The 16,750-nt window shown below is 43.9% G+C and overlaps 2 protein-coding genes across 5 annotated transcripts in view; both read right to left on the bottom strand.

The window, feature by feature from the left end:
* Positions 1 to 4,637: 4,637 nt before the first annotated feature.
* PEX19 (peroxisomal biogenesis factor 19) lies at positions 4,638 to 10,261 on the bottom strand. 3 transcript variants are annotated; one of them, XM_073805609.1, is made up of 8 exons: positions 10,138 to 10,261; positions 8,614 to 8,723; positions 8,016 to 8,181; positions 7,493 to 7,578; positions 7,118 to 7,279; positions 6,163 to 6,339; positions 5,952 to 5,996; positions 4,638 to 5,818 (listed from the first exon to the last, which is right to left on the bottom strand). In XM_073805609.1, exons 1-8 carry the CDS (start codon positions 10,205 to 10,207, stop codon positions 5,708 to 5,710), a joined length of 927 nt encoding a protein of 308 aa, XP_073661710.1. In that variant the 5' UTR covers positions 10,208 to 10,261; the 3' UTR covers positions 4,638 to 5,707. The 3 variants fall into 3 exon arrangements, with proteins under 3 accessions (XP_073661710.1, XP_033712301.1, XP_073661717.1); XM_033856410.2 differs by having other exon boundaries at positions 4,638 to 5,783; XM_073805616.1 differs by lacking the exon at positions 10,138 to 10,261 and adding an exon at positions 9,408 to 9,482.
* Positions 10,262 to 13,373: 3,112 nt separating this feature from the next.
* COPA (COPI coat complex subunit alpha) overlaps positions 13,374 to 16,750 on the bottom strand; it is a 50,392-nt gene continuing 47,015 nt past the window's right edge. For both annotated transcript variants that reach the window (XM_033856396.2, XM_004312668.4), the window contains exons 28-33: positions 16,294 to 16,430; positions 15,846 to 16,032; positions 15,637 to 15,747; positions 15,157 to 15,318; positions 14,301 to 14,495; positions 13,374 to 14,037 (exon numbers count right to left, since the gene is read on the bottom strand). In XM_033856396.2, the coding sequence (XP_033712287.1) occupies positions 13,978 to 14,037; positions 14,301 to 14,495; positions 15,157 to 15,318; positions 15,637 to 15,747; positions 15,846 to 16,032; positions 16,294 to 16,430 (852 nt within the window). In that variant the 3' untranslated portion in view covers positions 13,374 to 13,977. The remainder of the gene's footprint in view (positions 14,038 to 14,300; positions 14,496 to 15,156; positions 15,319 to 15,636; positions 15,748 to 15,845; positions 16,033 to 16,293; positions 16,431 to 16,750) is intronic.

The following is a 16,750-nucleotide window of genomic DNA, read 5'->3' as shown; positions in this document are numbered from 1 at the left end:
CATTTTAATATGTATTGCTATTGTATCCACCCAATCTTATGATTTGAAACATCTGACAATAACAGGCTGTTTATATGGGCAACTGGTCACATAGTCACTTGATATTTCGTGGTTAGGCACTGAATCTCTATCAGGACCTAACAGTATGCCAGGAGATGCTTTCTCTAAAGCATCTTCTCTAAAGCATCTTAAAGAAAGTTTCTCTAAAGCATCTTAAAGAAAGTTTCTCTAAAACTTTCTCTACTGCAGGAAGCATCACCTTACTCCAGAACCCAAGAGGTCTGTGCTGGAACTCTCCTACTGTGGATTGCCAGAGAATCCACACACATATTTTCCTACCACAGATACCTCTAGTACCATGGAATTTTCTGGGTCTTATGGCCCAAGCAGCAGGACTGCTTGCATCATAGGCTGGACCTGCTGTAGAGGCCTTTCTTGCATTCCCAAGTTCAAAAATATGCTGCCTCCAAAACTGGAATATGCTACCAAGGTATTTTGCTACTTTCTTATGGTAAAAGACACAAGATACAATAACTTACCTTTACTAGAGAGGATGTCCCAGAATGCTCCAGATCACTGGACACCTAAAAACCTAACCAACATGGCAGGGCCCTGCATCTTTTGAAGAATTTCTCTCTCACCCTCTGGAGTGTATGTGTCTCACCAAGGAATCCAGAATACTTGACACTGCTTGTTCCTCAGATCTGATTAGCATATCCTTAATACCTGAGTAGCATAAGCTTAATAAAGCAAACAAATGTGATATTCTACAGAATATCCAGGTCCTTTTGGACTATACTGTGAAAGAGAGAAAAATTAACATAGCTCTAGATCAAAACCATGAACATAGGGACTTCCCTGGTGGCACAGTGGTTAAGACTCCGAGCTCCCAATGCAGGGGGCCCGGGTTTGATCCCTGGTCGGGGAACTAGATCCCGCATGCATGCCGCAACTAAGGAGCTGGCAAGCCACAACTAAGGAGCCCGCCTGCCACAACTAAGACCTAGCACAACCAAATAAATAAATAAAATATTTTTAAAAAAAGAACGGTGAACATATACTGTTGGCCATCACTTGCGATTCCAACTGCTTCTGATTCTTCCTTATTAGTATTGAAAGAATATATTCACTAGATCAGGAAACTTTCTGTAAAAAAGGCCAGATGGTACATATTAATAGCCACATAATGTATCAGAGGCTGCGTCACTCTCCAGTAAAGAAAATACATCTGGCCTCTTGCCTTCTGAGATGGCCCACACTCCTGTCTGTGAAGTGTGTTTCTCTAAATATATCCACTTTTTACCTATCACTTTGTCTCTCACTGAATTCTTTCTGTGATGAGACATCAAGAACTTGAGCTTCCTTAAGTCCTGACACCAGGAAAGAGAGCTGATGTTTTCTCAGACTGAGTGTGGACTCAACATGTGTTTGCAGGTGAAGTGTCTCGTTAACTACACAGGCCAGAGATGAAGCTTGTCTGATGTAAAATTGGTTGTATTCAACAGAAAAATATCAAGACCTACTTGTAAGGGCCAGAACAGCTCCTGCTTGACAGTGGCTGCTTTTCTATTCTATTTCTCAGAATAAATGTACAAAATCATATTATGAAGTTACAATGCAAAAAAAAAAAGAAAGAAAAAAAGACAATACATCCATCACAGTACTACAATCAGGACTACTAACTGCTTAAGTTTACAGCAGTCCATTGTAGTCCATTACATCCCACCCAATGTTTGCAAGGACCAGAATGGTGAAACTAAATGAGGATATGATGGGGACCAACATCCCTGCACCCTTTTAAGTTTTTAAGAGTGTAACGAATTGCTGCCATTTCCCCCAGAATGCAATATTACTTTTTATTTACTATTTTGGCAGAGGTGCGGGTGCAGTTTCAGGGACTTCTACTTGGGGTCTCTGCCAACTACCAAATATGTCCATTCTGATTATCTAGGGAAACTGGAAAAATGACCATAAAGTGGATTTTGGGACCCACTGTGAGACAGACCTAGGCAAGCACTCCATTTATTATCTGACCCTATATTTTCCTACTGTAATTGGGGTGAGGTGGGGCGGGGGGAATGCAGGAATGGGAGGTACTGTGATGGTGCTCTGGGTCCCTGGTATCAGTGTAACGCAGACCCCGTATCCCTGGTTTTCCAACTCAAAAATTTTGGGTAGTCTTCTTTCCCTAGTGTATGATTAACTAAGTAAATTGTGCATTCAATTGATAGATTGAGTCCGACAACTGTCTCAGGCCTATAAACTAGGCAAGGAATTGTGACTTTTCATTGAAGTTACTGACCTCAGCCTTCTGTTCAACCATTCTTGGTCACTCTTAATTATATGTAAATCAATACCTTACTTGACTGTCCATCTATATGGTCCCTAAGACCACCCACGTTCCATTAGCCACCTCCACCTTGACCGTGCTGCCCTTATGGAAATTCACCCACCCTGCTTCTGAGAGTTAAGTGTTGCCATTTGGCCTCTGCTGTCAGGGCCAAATGCTAGGATCCTATTAGCCCCACCACTACCAAGGAAACCAGTTCTTAAATATCCTCTTCCATCAGCCTCCACCCACAGAGACAACCACTTCTTAACTTCTCAAACATGCTGGTGACCCCTTCATTAGTGCCTTTCTTTTATACAAAATTTTCCTGAGGCCTTCCTGAGAAACATAGTCAGCAGGTGGGTTTTCCAGTGAAATATACATTCATTCTTGCATGCACACTTCCTCTAAGCCTTTTGATCATTTTTCATATGGTCTGTCATCTCTACTTCATTTACTGTGGGCCGTCGTTTCTCCCAAGCTCCCAAAAAGCCATCTCAACAGCACATTATAAGCACCTCATGGGGCCCCTGCCAGGATGTTCCAGAATCATAGGAACATGATTATCACAGTACTAACTTGATTCTTAATTAAACCATCCAAACAATTACAAATTTGTTTTCTAATGTACAGAATTTTGGAACAAAGGGGCACTTCCTTTAAAGTTTGAGAGCAGCATAAACACTTTACAGCTTAAACCTAAGCTTTGTGATGGTTATTTTAAGCAGCAAAGGAAGGCTAGAAAAATACTAGAAACGTCCTTATAGCGACACATTCTTGCTGAAGAAAAGGTTCAGTAGAAGCAACCCTCACATGGAACAAGTATAGAAATGTATCCCTTCGGCTGATGCAACTGTGGAGAGACTGAGGAGGGCCCTAGAGCAGTGCTACTCCGGTGGTTGGAAATTTGTACTGGTCTGTGAACAGTTTTTCACCAGTCTGCGACAAGAATGAGTTAGAAATTAAATGTGTTCAGAAACCTTTTAGCATTTCGTTTTTTATTTTTATTTATTTATTTATTTGGCCGCGTCATGGGGCATGCGGGATCTTAGTTCCCCAACCAGGGATCGAACCCATCCATGACCCCTGCAGTGGAAGCTCGGAGTCCTAAACACTGGATTGCCAGGGAAGTCCCTAGCATTTTGACTGCTATAATATCCAAATGCATCATCAGTGGCCTTATCCTGCGGAAGAGGTCTGTCAGTTTGGTGTTGTCAAACTTGTGTGGTGGGTAGCCCACAGTGTGAACTGCACATATGGAACACATATTGGTGGACAAAGGACAGGATACTTATAAAACAAAAAACCTGGTCCTTTATCACAGTTTGAGAAGGACCGCTCCATCTTTCCACAAGTCCTAGAATAATTCAAATAGTATTTTTGGAACAGAGAGTAACCTGAGGTCAATTTGTTCATGTTCAATCAAAATCAAAATGAAAATGAATGGCCTGGGAACAAAATTAAGGTGGCATCTGTTTAGGTTCCTGGCGTAAGCCCTGGCCAGGCCAGCAGAAGTGAGAATGTGTAAAGGAAAACTGGCACATAGCTCAAGGTGCAAGGCCCTTTCGTTCTTCCCTCCTTTTTCTCTTTCCTCATCCAGTTTTTGCTAGTTATAAGGAGAGAATTTTGGCCATTCACGTCCTGTGACCATCATCACAACTCTGCCTGCACTTTCCCATCTCTTGCAGAGGAGAGGAGTCTCAGATTCAGACCCGGGCTCTTCTGTACTTTAAGGTACAGTAGCTGGATCTTCCCAAACAACCTCAGGCCTTAAGAACATTTCCTTCCTCGCCAATACCACAGAATGTGTGGGATATTAAGGGGTGAAAAGTCTTAATCCAAGGGAAAGTGACATGTCAGGAGCTCAAAGTGCCACAAATGGTAAGTACAAATTTGCTCTGGAAGTTATTTTCTCAGTGCTGAACCAGGACAGCCAGCTGGTCTGACCAGAGTATCCACCAATATGTGGCAGCCAAGGTCTACAGATTCACTGGTTCCCACAGAGAAAAGCAAGGTCAGCTCAAAGAAAAATAATTTAGTAAACATGTTAACAATATATTACTAACATTAATAATAATACTGTGAAATGTTAAAATACAATACCAATCGAAGGGCTTCCCAAATTGAAATATTCAGAGAAAATGAGGAAAGATGGCCATTCAGTCTCCTTTGCCAACTGAGGTGCAGACTGAGCTGGGGAAGGGAAGTGGTGGTAGAACCCAGTAATGCAATGTTATGCTAACATTCCTCACACGGCAGCTTAGAGAAGCTGAGGAAGATTAGGAAAAGACTTGGATGAAAAACAGGCTCAATCCCTCACTCAGAATATTTATTAGTCAGGAAAAAGGACCCAGGCTGCATCCCACCCCGCCTTTCCCAAGCTACCTCCCTGAATCAATGAACAGGATTCAAAGGAATCAGATGTCTCAAATAAGCCAAAATGTATCTGGGGAAGAACAGTAATTCATTTCCTAGACCTGACACTATAATTATATACATTTGCCAGGGAGATAGGGGGGCCAGTGAGGGTGGTGGATGGACTAGATGAGGGGAAACAGGATGGGCCCTTCTTTGTCACAGTTTGGGCTCAGAGAAGGGTTGGAATAAAGAGGTATTTAAAATAGAGAGATGAGAGGAGAGGCAGGGGATAAAGGAAGGTCAAGGGCTGAGTTCACCCAGATCACATAGCATTATAGAAAGAACAGGGCAGCTACTTGAGTTCTCAGGCTGGAACAGGCAATTGAGGACTCTGTACCTGGAGAGAGGAGAATCCCAGGGCTTCTCTTTCAACCTACTGTGAAAGAGTAGCATTTTTAGATGCAAAAGCCCCCCCCCACTTACTTTCCCTTCAGAGAATTCAGGACAGTCTGAAGGCAAGAGGGTGTGGTGACAGACCTAAACCCCCAGCCTAGGCTAAGTTTCTCCCCATTCATTCCCACAGGTGCTGCCCAAGAGAACTATAGAAATATAGAGTCCTAGGACTCTGTCCCTGCTCCCCAGGTCCAAGACAGGGAGTAGACACAAGGCACGAAGACCCTGGGTACAAAAGTAACTCAGTGTGGCCCTGTATAACATTATTTTGCGAGAGGAAAGAAGGTGCATGCCCCAAAAGGGACACCTTCCTTCACCTGGTAGGTAGCTGGGCCTTTGCTAGCAGCAGAAACCACAATGGAAAGGGTTCACAGAAATGATCTGCAGAACAGGCCTTATTCCTAGAAAGACACTGGTATGGCACAATCTTGGGTGGGATGACAGATGGCAGTGGGCAGACCACTCCTGTAGACGACACTCCTGCCTCAGCTCCCAGTGGTTCTGCTGACTCCAGACGTTCCCCCACGGCTGGGAATCAGGGAAGAAAGCATGTTGTGTTTCACATGATCAGACACTGTTCGCCATTGGCACCTGGTGGGCCCGAGAGATTGAGGGCATCCAGGTCAAAGTTGAGGCCAGGAGGCTGGAGAAGAGATGAAGGGACTCAGATAACTCCTCCTATTTCAGAAAGTTAGAGCTTTTGAAGGTCCATCCCCAGCAGCCACAATTATCACCTTAGGTGAAATCATTAAAGGTTACAAAATACTGGAAACCGGGGCTAAGATTAAAGTATATGAGAAGGTATACTCACCATCTCCCCAGCAAGCTCTTTTGGAGGATGGCCCAAATCCTGTAGCTGGAAAATAAGGAAAGAGGAACAAGAGATAAGACCATGCTATGTGGCCTCTCCTGTGCTCCCTCCTCCACCTTGGCTGGGCAGGGAGGCCTCCTTCCAGGACGCCTCCTCCACTGAACACGCAAGCAGATAGCAGCAGCGGGCAGACGGCAAGAGGAGGCCTTACCTGCTGCATGAGATCCAGCACCACCTCAAAACGAGCCTTTTGAGTGGCCTCACTATCTGTGGGGGTTTCTGCCTCAAACTGCTCACATATTTTGCCCATGACACTGTGTTGTTCCTGATATTTTTCAAACTGCTCTGGAGGTAGAGATTCTCGGTGAGTCTGCAACCATTCTGGATACTAAGCAAAGAGAGAATGGGTGGGGAGGAAGTGAACAATGAATAAGTAAGGGCAATAAAATATGAGGAAGAGTAAAACATGAAGGGGACGGGAACATAGGAGAAGGAAAAGCTAAATCAGCGAGTTCAGCATGAGAAGTAGCACTCACTTCAATCAGATCACCTGGCTGTGCTAGCATTTACGGTCACCAGAGGACAGTAAACATTTCTGTGAAGAGCCAGATAGTAAATATTTGAGGCTTTAAGGGCCACATATGATCTCTGTCACATATCCCTTCTTTTTTGTTTGTTTTAACAACCTTTAAAAATCTCTTCAGTGACACTATAAGCTCTGTGATGGCAGAGACCATCATTTAAACTACTCTTAAAAATTGTTAACAGCATAAAGCCAGTAAATCCTCAGTGAAACCTTATTGGAGAAATTAATGAAGTTGGAAATGCAAGAAAGGTTTATCAGACGACAACAGAGACTTAGACCAATTTACAGAAAACTAGAGCTGAAGGATTTCCCCTTCTACCTTAAACATATTTATTAGTCAGAATATTTATTAGTATGGCAGCTTTATTCTCTTGGAGATGCAACTTTATGGTAGCTTTATTCTCTTGGAGATGCAACTCCTCCCTAACTCTCCCTCTCCAAATAAATAAAGGAGAAAAAAATAGATGAACCTGTACACTTGAGTTACTCTATCTCTGCAGGCTCTAAATAGACAAAGCAGCTCACAGGAGCTGATACAATGGGGAACAAAGAGGAAAAGCATAATTAGAAGTTCACAAACCTTTTCTGTGATCTCCTTCAGTGACGGGTACAGCACATCCTTGGACAGGAGGTTCTGCATGATACTCTGCATGATGGGGAGGATGGTCCCTTCCCCATCTCCTTCATCCATGCCCAGCCCTTCCATGGCCTTGGTCAGCTCCTCTTCTGACATGCCAGAGTTCTAGAAAGGACAGGAGGGAGGTGAGCAAGTATACTACCTTCTTGGGATGCTCACCAACCTTTCAGGTGGGAAAGAACTATTTAAACTTGCCTGTAGCAAAGTAGTCAGGCAGGGACAAACTTGAGATGATACCCAAGAGTCTGCCTTTTGAGACTCTGCTGGTGAAGTGTCTAGGAGTGGGCCCCCTGTGGTTCCCTATCTCTTCCCCCTCACCTGAAGGTCAGTGGCATTCTTGGCTAGTCCACTTAATGTCTCCTTTAGGCAAGAAGTGAATTCTTGTTGGGAAGTCGCATCACTGCCTAGGAGAGATGAAAAGAGCCAAGTTCATTTAGGATTTTAACTGTTTGCTTGCCTGGACTGACCTGGTTACCAGCTTGGATATGGAGCATTTATTAGTGAATCACTAGCACTCCACATCTTTGAATACTCTATGGTTATCTTCATAGTTATTTTCATAAAACTACATGAACTGTGTGTCAGTTTGTTCTCCACAATGACACCCACATTAACACTGTGACCTTTAAAATGGTCACTTTTTAATAATCTTTTCTGTTACTTTCCAACTTATCTCATGCTTTTCATTAAACAGGGTCTCATGCCTCCTCCCATCTCCTCCCCCATCCCATGGCAGTGGTATCATAATTGCTGTCAACTTTACAAAGTTTGGTGTCCTCAAGCAACAATGACCTAGGAGGTTTGCTCAGACATTTTCAGTTGTCTGGGGTCCCCTCCTCACCTACTCTCCCAGCAGCCTCTGAGAGCTTTTGGAACTGCTCTACCAGGTGGGGCTCTTCCTCAGCCAACTCCTTCATTGCTTTCTCGAACTCTGCAGTGGCTTGGGAAGCCAGCTCGCTGTCAAACAGTTCCTGGAAAAACTTCTCTTGGGAGGCGAAGAGGGCATCCTGCAGGGGAGAACGTGGCCTAAGTGCATCTCTTACTTGGCACTCCGCTGCACATGGCCTCTGACAAAAGTCACAGGCAGTGGCTCTGGGAAATGCAGTGCTTCCCTCCTACCCACCTCCACTGGACATTCTGACTACCTCTCTTACTAAGAGCAGCAAAAAGGTATCTGGCCACTGAGGGAATGGTATGGAGTGTCACTCCCAATCCAACCATTTAAATCTGCTCTTTTCTTAAAGAACTTCCTTGAGATCCCTCTACTCAATCTGAAGTCCCTGTTTCACAAGGACTGAGGCCTGCAAGAGCACTCAGCAATGTGAGGCCAAGGCACCTCCCCCACCTCCCCTCTGGCCTACAGGGGCCTGCCCAACCTCTGCTCAGAGCTGCATGCCCACTGCCCGCCCCCCCATCCCTTAAGTGGGTGGAACGTATACTTTGGCAGTGTCTCCCGGCGATCTCTTCTGGGACCCCGAAGCATCAGGGGCTGTGGCGGTAGGAGGGGGTGCTGGAGAGGGTTTGGCCTTATCAAAATCATCAAGAGCACCTTCAGAAACAAGAAACACGGCGTGTATTCGGGGATGGATGAGGATGCAAGGCTGGGGAGTTTCTGGGCAAAGCATTAAGAGGACAATCTTTCAAACTGTCAACTTTCCTAAATTTTCTCCTTTTTTTGAGTCTCCCTTTCCTGACCCACCCCTCAATAAGCCTCCCACTTCCCACCCCATTACCTAATTTATTGTCATCAAAGGGGAAGAAATCTCTTAAGGTGGAACAAGCATCTCTCTCAGAGCTGGGAGAAGAGAGTTAAAACTTCTGCAGAGACATCTCCATCTATACAGTGCCTTCCTTGCCATTCTTTAATGACTCCTAGAAATCCCATACAGATATCCAAGGGGAGCAGAGAACACAGATGTCCTTAACCCCCTGAACTCATTCTGGAGCCCTAAAGGGAATAATCTTTGGCAAGAAAGCTGAAGCCACAAGATGTTTCACCTAGCTCCCCATGGGTCCTGGTACTAGTAATGAACTGAGGGACTCCATATTACACTCCATGGGAGGGCACTGAACTCCCTTATCTTCCAGTTTCACTCTCCCTCCCCAAAGCTCTTAGAGCTCCCTCTGGCCTCCTCTCTGCAGACTCACACAGTCACTTAGCACTTATCACAATTTCTGTTCATCTTTCCGCCTGCCCACTCTGTGACTGAGCAAGAAACAAAAAAATATTCACCTCTTCCCCGAAAAGCCTCTGTCCTCACCACCATTCTGCTTGCCAGACTCTAAGTGTAAGGGGAGGGCAGCGGCCCCACTCTGGGCAAGAAACAGGGCTAAGGAGGAAAAGTACAGCCACCCTCTTTTAAGAGGGTGAATTGTCTTCCCCAGAGGCCGTCTCACCCTGTTTTTCAAAATAATGGGAAGGGAGTGTGTTTGAGCTCTGACATGATGAAAGAACTGGAAAGGGGCCTGGTGAGAGAAAGGTGAAAGGACTGGGAGAAGGAAAGGCGTGTCTTCTGTGTTAAGGAGAACAGGACAGTGCACAGAAGGACGCACTTCGGGCTCGCTAAGAGTTAATGGAAGCGATCCGTGGATGTCCGGTTCGCGGCCCACCGAGGACCGAAGGCTGCTGCCGGCGGGGAGAAAGTCAGACTTTAAGAACTTACTAATCTAAAAAGTAAGGGGAGTTTGGAGTGGGATCGTGAAACATCGTCCTCTGGGTTAGTTTCCCCTCCAGCAAGGAAATCAACAGTCTGGGCCGCTCAGGGACCCAAAGCGAGCTCCTCAGCTCCCGCCGCGAAGGAGAGGGTGACCCAGAGATTATCTCGGGGGTCGCAGACTCTCCGCCGCCGACCAACCTTTGGAGAACCTCTCCTGCTCCGCCCCAAATACCTCAGGTTCACCTAACCCCCTGAAGGGATCCTTACACCCGCCCCCTTCAGGCCTTTCCCATTACGGGTTCTTACTTTCCAGAAGCTCTTCCAATTCCCGGTCGGCTTCAGCCCCAACACCACCATCCTCCTCGGCCGCGGCCATCTTGCCACCTCCGCCGTGCCGTAGGAGGCAGAACTCTGCACCCCACCCCCCGCGCCCTCCCCCTCTGCCTCGTGCAGCCAATGGCATTGTTGGCCCGTGCCGGGCCGCCATTTTTAAAGGGACAGGAAGCTTCGGTTCTTTTTTTTTTTTTTTTCTTCCACTCTTTCTCTAGGGACGTAGAACCAACAGAGGGGAATTTACTGTTACCTTCTGCCAGGTTTCTTACTGGCTTGGCCTCCTTTCTTTCAACTGCCCGCATTACCTGGCTTATTATTTCTTCCTGAACTGTGGGTAGGCCAAATTGGGACAAACTGCCTACGAACAACCAGAAGCTGTGCATGTGTAATCAATAACGATAGTTAACGGCATACCCAACATGCTAGTTTCCTCTCACTTCCCTCTGTATTTTACTCAAACGTCATCTTCTCTGAAATGCCTTATTTGGCCTCACTAAGTACAATTGCAACCCCTCCCACACACACATATACACTTCCTATCCACTTTTCCTCTTTATTTTTCTCAACACTTACCACTATCTGACATACTATATATTTTATTTATTTATCGTTATCTCCTCTCAAGCCCCTTGGAATTTAAGCACCATGATAGCAAGGATTTTCATCTGTCGTGTTCACTGCTGCATCCCCAGCTCCTAGGCTAGGGACTAAAACTTGGGCACTCATTGGCTGCTCTTTGCTTTCCCAGGCCCTGATGAGGCATGTTTCTCTGCAGAATCTAGTGGATATCTCTGATTTCCCTGCACCTCATTAAAACTGTCACAGTGCCAATAACTTAGAACTCAATGTTGGTTAATTAAATCAGGCAGAAAAAGCGACTCTTGGACCTTGGACTAAGCAAGGAGGCAATTGGAATGTAGTGGTAATAGACCTGCCTTCCCTGACCTATCTCCTTTTCTCTTCGCAGAACTCAGTCGAGTGTAGTTGGAGGACACTCAGATAGACAACTCCAGACATCCCTTCCCTCCTCTGGAATTGTGCTATTCAGATCTGTGAGAATGCATCAACTGCCTGACAAACCTATCTCAGCCCTTGGAAGGCATCTGCTGTTGTTTAATATCCTATGCTGGGCACAGTGGAGGGCAGAGAGAGAAATCAGGACCAGCCCTTGCTGTAAGGTAGTTGACTGGGGATTAGGCTGGAGGTAGGATTAGACATACACACAGTAAGTATGGCACAAGGTTAAGTGTCTTGTAAGAAGTAAGGATAAAGTACCATAAAGTTTAAAAGGGAGAAATCACACTAAATGAAAAAAGTTATGTCATGACTTTCATCCTTAGCTTCCAAAACACACACTTGAGTACTTGTGTCAAGCACCAGTTTAGGTACTTACTCTTTCCTTGACATACAGGGCACAGACTTTTAAAATACCTGTGCAAAACCTACTGTGTTCTTCCAGGCACAAGTACTGTGATTTGGGAGAAAACACTCTGGAGTCAGAAGACCTAAATTCCAGTCCCAACTCTTAAATTGCTTTGTTCAAAACCCTTCACCACTCTAGGACTCATATTACAAATATGTAACATTACATTTGGGACTCTAAGGTCCTTCCCTGATTAATCTCTTTCTCCCAAACATCTGTAACATCTATTCCAGGTTAACTTTCTCATTCAACTCCAAACTGCTTACATGTGTAATCTCTAATATGACTGTATCAAGCACACATTACAGGTATTTATATTGGCTTTACATTAATATGGTAATATCAGTATGTTAATAAGGAAAACATCAGATGGTAAATAAAAGAATTAAGATGGAGTTGAAAATAAGCACGATTCTTCCTTTGCACTATTTCTTAAACTTGCTTTACTATTGATAAGCCTAACACCTCATCTCAGTATTTACTCACCTCCCACCTTTCACGTATAGTGAACACTGTTGCAAAACAGTATTTTACAACATTTTCTTTATATCACTCTCTCAAGTAAGGACTTAATGGCTGTCCACTGTTTATTAACCAACTTCAAATTCTTTCCTGGTATTTAATTATTTCACATGTATCCATTTTGTTTCCCCAATTACATAAGCTTCATGATGACTGTCCACTTTTTTCATATCCCTCAGTTCAGAATGTTTATGTTGGTATGCAAAATTAATTTTATAATTTATTTTAAATTTACAGAAAATTTTTGCCATTTTGCCAAATTTTTCATCAACTTGCCTATGGTTACAGAAATAATGTTTATAACTTGAGAAAGTGTTATGAAAATAGCGTGCAAATTTTTGAGAGGGCAGGCTTAATTTGGGGATTCTGTTTAAGAAAGTATCTTTTAAAGCTAAAAAGATACAAAGCCCTGCCCTCTTTGACAGCAGGAATTACACTTATAGTTTATCCTCAGATTCACTTTCCACATCCGTCCAATGTATGTTCAAGTTGCTCATTGCAGCACTGTATATAATATCCAAAGAATGGAAATAACTCACATATCCATGAATAACAAGGCAACTTAAAATCATTAGTATGCTTCCATTTAGGTATAACAGGGGGATAGGGAAGAACATATTCATAACTGCTTGTTTATACATCAAAAAATCTCTGGCAGGATATAAGGAAGTTAACAATGGCAGTTACCTGTTTTGGGGAAGGCGATAGGAACTAGGTGGCTGACGAAAAAGGTGGGAGGAAGATGTTACAGAATAGCTTTTTACATTTACTGATTTCTGAACTATATGAATGTATTGTTTATTGAAAACATGAATTTAAAATGAAAAAAAGTATATATTTTAATCAAAGGCACAGTACATCACTCTATGGAATTAATCTTAGTACATGACAAGCAAAATTCTGTATTGCCATTGTAATTGCTGTACTATATACAATGTATTACTAATTAATCACATATATATCACATAAAACATCTAGAACAGTACCAAGTACATGGCAGGTGCTCAATGTATACACTCTATAATTAGCAATAGATGGAAGGTTGCAGTCAATAATGGAATAGGGGAACTACTTGCTTTCTACCATTCTCACAGCAATTCACTATATCCTATGAAAAATATGTACTTTAAAAAACATATAGGTATTTATTACCTTTGTAATTAAAAATAATTATTGAAGGAAAGGTATCTGCTTTGATGGGGCAGCTACATGGAGTAAGTAGGAATATGACAGTATCCAGGAAACAAATGGCAAGCCACAAAACTCTTGTAGAAATTTATTTATTTAGTGTGAGAAACAAAATACAAGAACAATCTTTGTAAAGAACAAGTCAACAAAAAGTGATGTCCATTTCTGGAAAATCAAATAGTTTCTTCTCAGATTTTAAGTTTCTGGCCACACAGAGGATATCTGCCTCGGAGTTTAAATGCCCAAGGAAAACGGGGATGGCTGACAGCTTGTTATGACTGAGTAAAAGATGCTATCTTATTTATTACATCTCATTCCTTTCTAACAAAAAGTACACAAAGGTGGTGGGGAGGGAAGGAATAAATATAGCAGGAATTTATTTCACAAATGTTCATCACAAATGTTCTTTGAAAGATCTAAGCTGGGAAGGCAAGGCCAATCGTGACCACAACTGTAGTTACCTTGAGATGAGAGGTCCTCAGAGGCAAAAAAAAAAAAAGGTCAGGTTTAGACATTTTGATTAGCCATAGAAGAAGAGAAAAGGACATTAGGTTTTAGGGTAGAGAGAGCTAAACATCAATAATATGAAGGGTAGTTGAGGAAGAAGGAGTTAGAAGGATATAAAGACTAACTGTCTGCGGGAAAACACGGTGCTTAACCCTACACACATGAAGCAGGCCTTAGCGAAACTGCAGAGGGCTGATCCTTAAACCAATCACATCTTTGCCAATCTCTGTCACCTATGGAAGAAGAAATAGAAGAAAGTTAGGGATTTGTGAAGGTGAGAAGCCTAGAAAGCCTACTCCCTCCACACCTCAATGAGCACAGTAGAGTGGTTTGTTATTGTTACTGACTGGAAGGAGCAGTGGGAAGTTCTACCCTCCTCCAGTGTCACTGCCTCAAGGTGTGAGGGGGAAATACAGGAGACAAAAAGGACCAACATGCTAGTTGGTCCTTCCCTCAAGACAGAATTCTAGATGTATTTCTCAAGGACAGTACTTACTGTAGTGACCCTGCAGATCTGACCCTTGAACTCAGGCGAATAGCAGGCCCCACTGAGTGGACATTTCTCCACTGGCTTTCCACGGTAGATGGGCCGATAAGATGCAGCACAGATGTCAAAAGGGTTGTGCATGTCATAATTGAGCTGGTAGGCATCTGTGGGGTTCTTCTCACAGGCAGACAGGATTTTGCGGGTCTAAAAGAGTGAAGGAATATTTTATTTACAAGGACTGAAAGCTGCACACCACAACTCAAATGATCTCATCACCATAGTTTAGTAGTTTCTTTGATGTAGATGCAATTGTACTGAATGAATACAGAACACGTCCTCTGTATAGGTCATATGTGAAGGGGTAACAGTTGCCATTCCTGTTGTATCAGGCTTTCTCCTTCTCTATCCCAAAGTGGTTCCATGGATCTAGACCCATACTCCTCCACTAAGTCTGAGAATTCTCAGGGTTAGCCCTGAAAGGGTTAAAACTGGCTTTCACTGCACAAATAGAAAACTTTTGGAAAACACAAGTAATGGGACATGTATATGGAGGCTAGTGGTGGTGGTGAGGGGAAATCTAGAACTTAAGGACAGGACTGGGTTGATTTTCAGGTACAGAGGACCTGTTCCATATTGCAGGTCACACTCTCACAGTGGTGCCATGTCTGAGTAAGATATTAGTTCAGTTTCCAGGAACAAAAGGAGGTCCCCATGCCAGTAAGTAGAGGATGGTATTTTGTTGGCTCTTTTTGTTGAATGCTGTTATACAGCACTTTGTTTCAGAGACAAGGACCTTGGTCTTCGACTCCCTCCACGTAAGAGCAGATCTAGTTCCCCTACGCTCACTAAAGGAGTTCCCATATACCTGTTGAGCCACCTCTGGCTTGGGCCCGAGTTCCAACAGGCGCCGAGCAAAGGTGGCAGCAGTCTTAAAGTTCTTGAGCTTGAAGAAGAGGTTGAGGGCTGTACGCAGCACCAGGATCATGTGCACTGGCTGCAGGTTTGAGTGGGTGAAATAGGCTGCCATCTGGTGGACAGAAGGAGGAACACATGCCATGCTGATGCTAAAGCTGGGATAGGTCATTTATAAGGGGTCACATATGCATTAGAAACACAGCAAAACAACCAAATAAAAACAGGACTGGCTATAAAGCAGAGAAATCTTCTGCCTCCTAGTTATGGAGGACTGATGAGATGAGGAAGACAGGTGGAGAAATATATCCTTTCCTCACAGAAATGGGCCCAAATTTCTCTTACTCCCCATATTGTGACCTAAAGAATTCAGACCTAATAGTGGGTAAAAGGGAAGACGCCTCTGTACTGCTTAGAGGCCCAGAGGTCTTACCTCACAGATGCGCTTCTGCTGTTCTAGAGACTCTTTGGGCAGCTTCTTCCTTTCTATCTCCATGGACAAACCCACAATGTACTCACGGCAAATGGTGATGAGCTGCTGAGCCTGGAGAGGGGGCAAAAGAAGGTCATGGTACAGAGGCAAGAAGGTGGGGGTGCCCAGCACTATGACAAGTATAACTATGACACTATGACTGCTCTTACCTCTGCAGTCTCCTGTTTATTGTCCACAACAAGAAGTGGCACACTGAGTAAAATGGAACGGAATTTTTCCACAGCCTCCTCAAACTTGCCCACTGTGGTGAGCTGGTAGCACAGTTGCAACCGTTGGATGAGGTCATTAAGCTTCAGACCCACAGCTGGTACACCATTCTTCAGCCCTGCATCCTTCCTGAAAGGGAAAGAAGACAGGATGATCAGGGGCCCACTAGGACTTAACCTCTTCTTCTGGCAACATGATCACAACACCCTACTGAGAAAGAAACTAGGGAAATGGATGCAGCAGGTGTAAACCAAACCTGACAGAGTGCCAAGCCAAAGATCTTTTCCTACTAGGAAACCTCTGCTCTGGGACAATTCTGTCTCTGAGGTTACCATCTGAAATATCTACCCTAAGTTGGAACAGAGAGAAGCCAGCAGCAAGGGACCTTACCAATTGCGATTAGGGTAGCCATACATGGAGGGCAGGCAGGGCAGAGCCTGATAGGTGGTACGGCCTCGGGCATAGGTCTGCAGGAACAGTTGCTTGTAGGGGCCAAACTGGGTTACCCCTACTTGGTCATGAAGGAGCTGGAATACAAGAGGAAAGAAACATAAGATTTGGGCTCTGCTACTTAAAAACTAGTTGACAGTGGGCAAGGTACTTAACTTCTCTGTACTTGTTTCCTCATCAGTAAATTATATTTAATTATAGGATCTACCTCATTTAATAATACCCATAAAGCATTTATGATAATGCCTGGCACACAGTCAACATTGAATGTTAGTGGCTGTTGCAGTTGTGGTTGTTTTTGTTACTGCTACGATAGCAGATGGCTTAGTGTTCAAAAACTACACCTGTTCATTAAGGGGTGCTCACTTCACTGATGTGAGCCAGAAAGCACGCTATA

Source organism: Tursiops truncatus, chromosome 1, assembly GCF_011762595.2.
Source record: "Tursiops truncatus isolate mTurTru1 chromosome 1, mTurTru1.mat.Y, whole genome shotgun sequence".
NCBI lineage: Eukaryota > Metazoa > Chordata > Mammalia > Artiodactyla > Delphinidae > Tursiops > Tursiops truncatus.
Note: the sequence above shows the minus strand (reverse complement) of the source record. Positions and strands in the feature narration are given on the sequence as shown.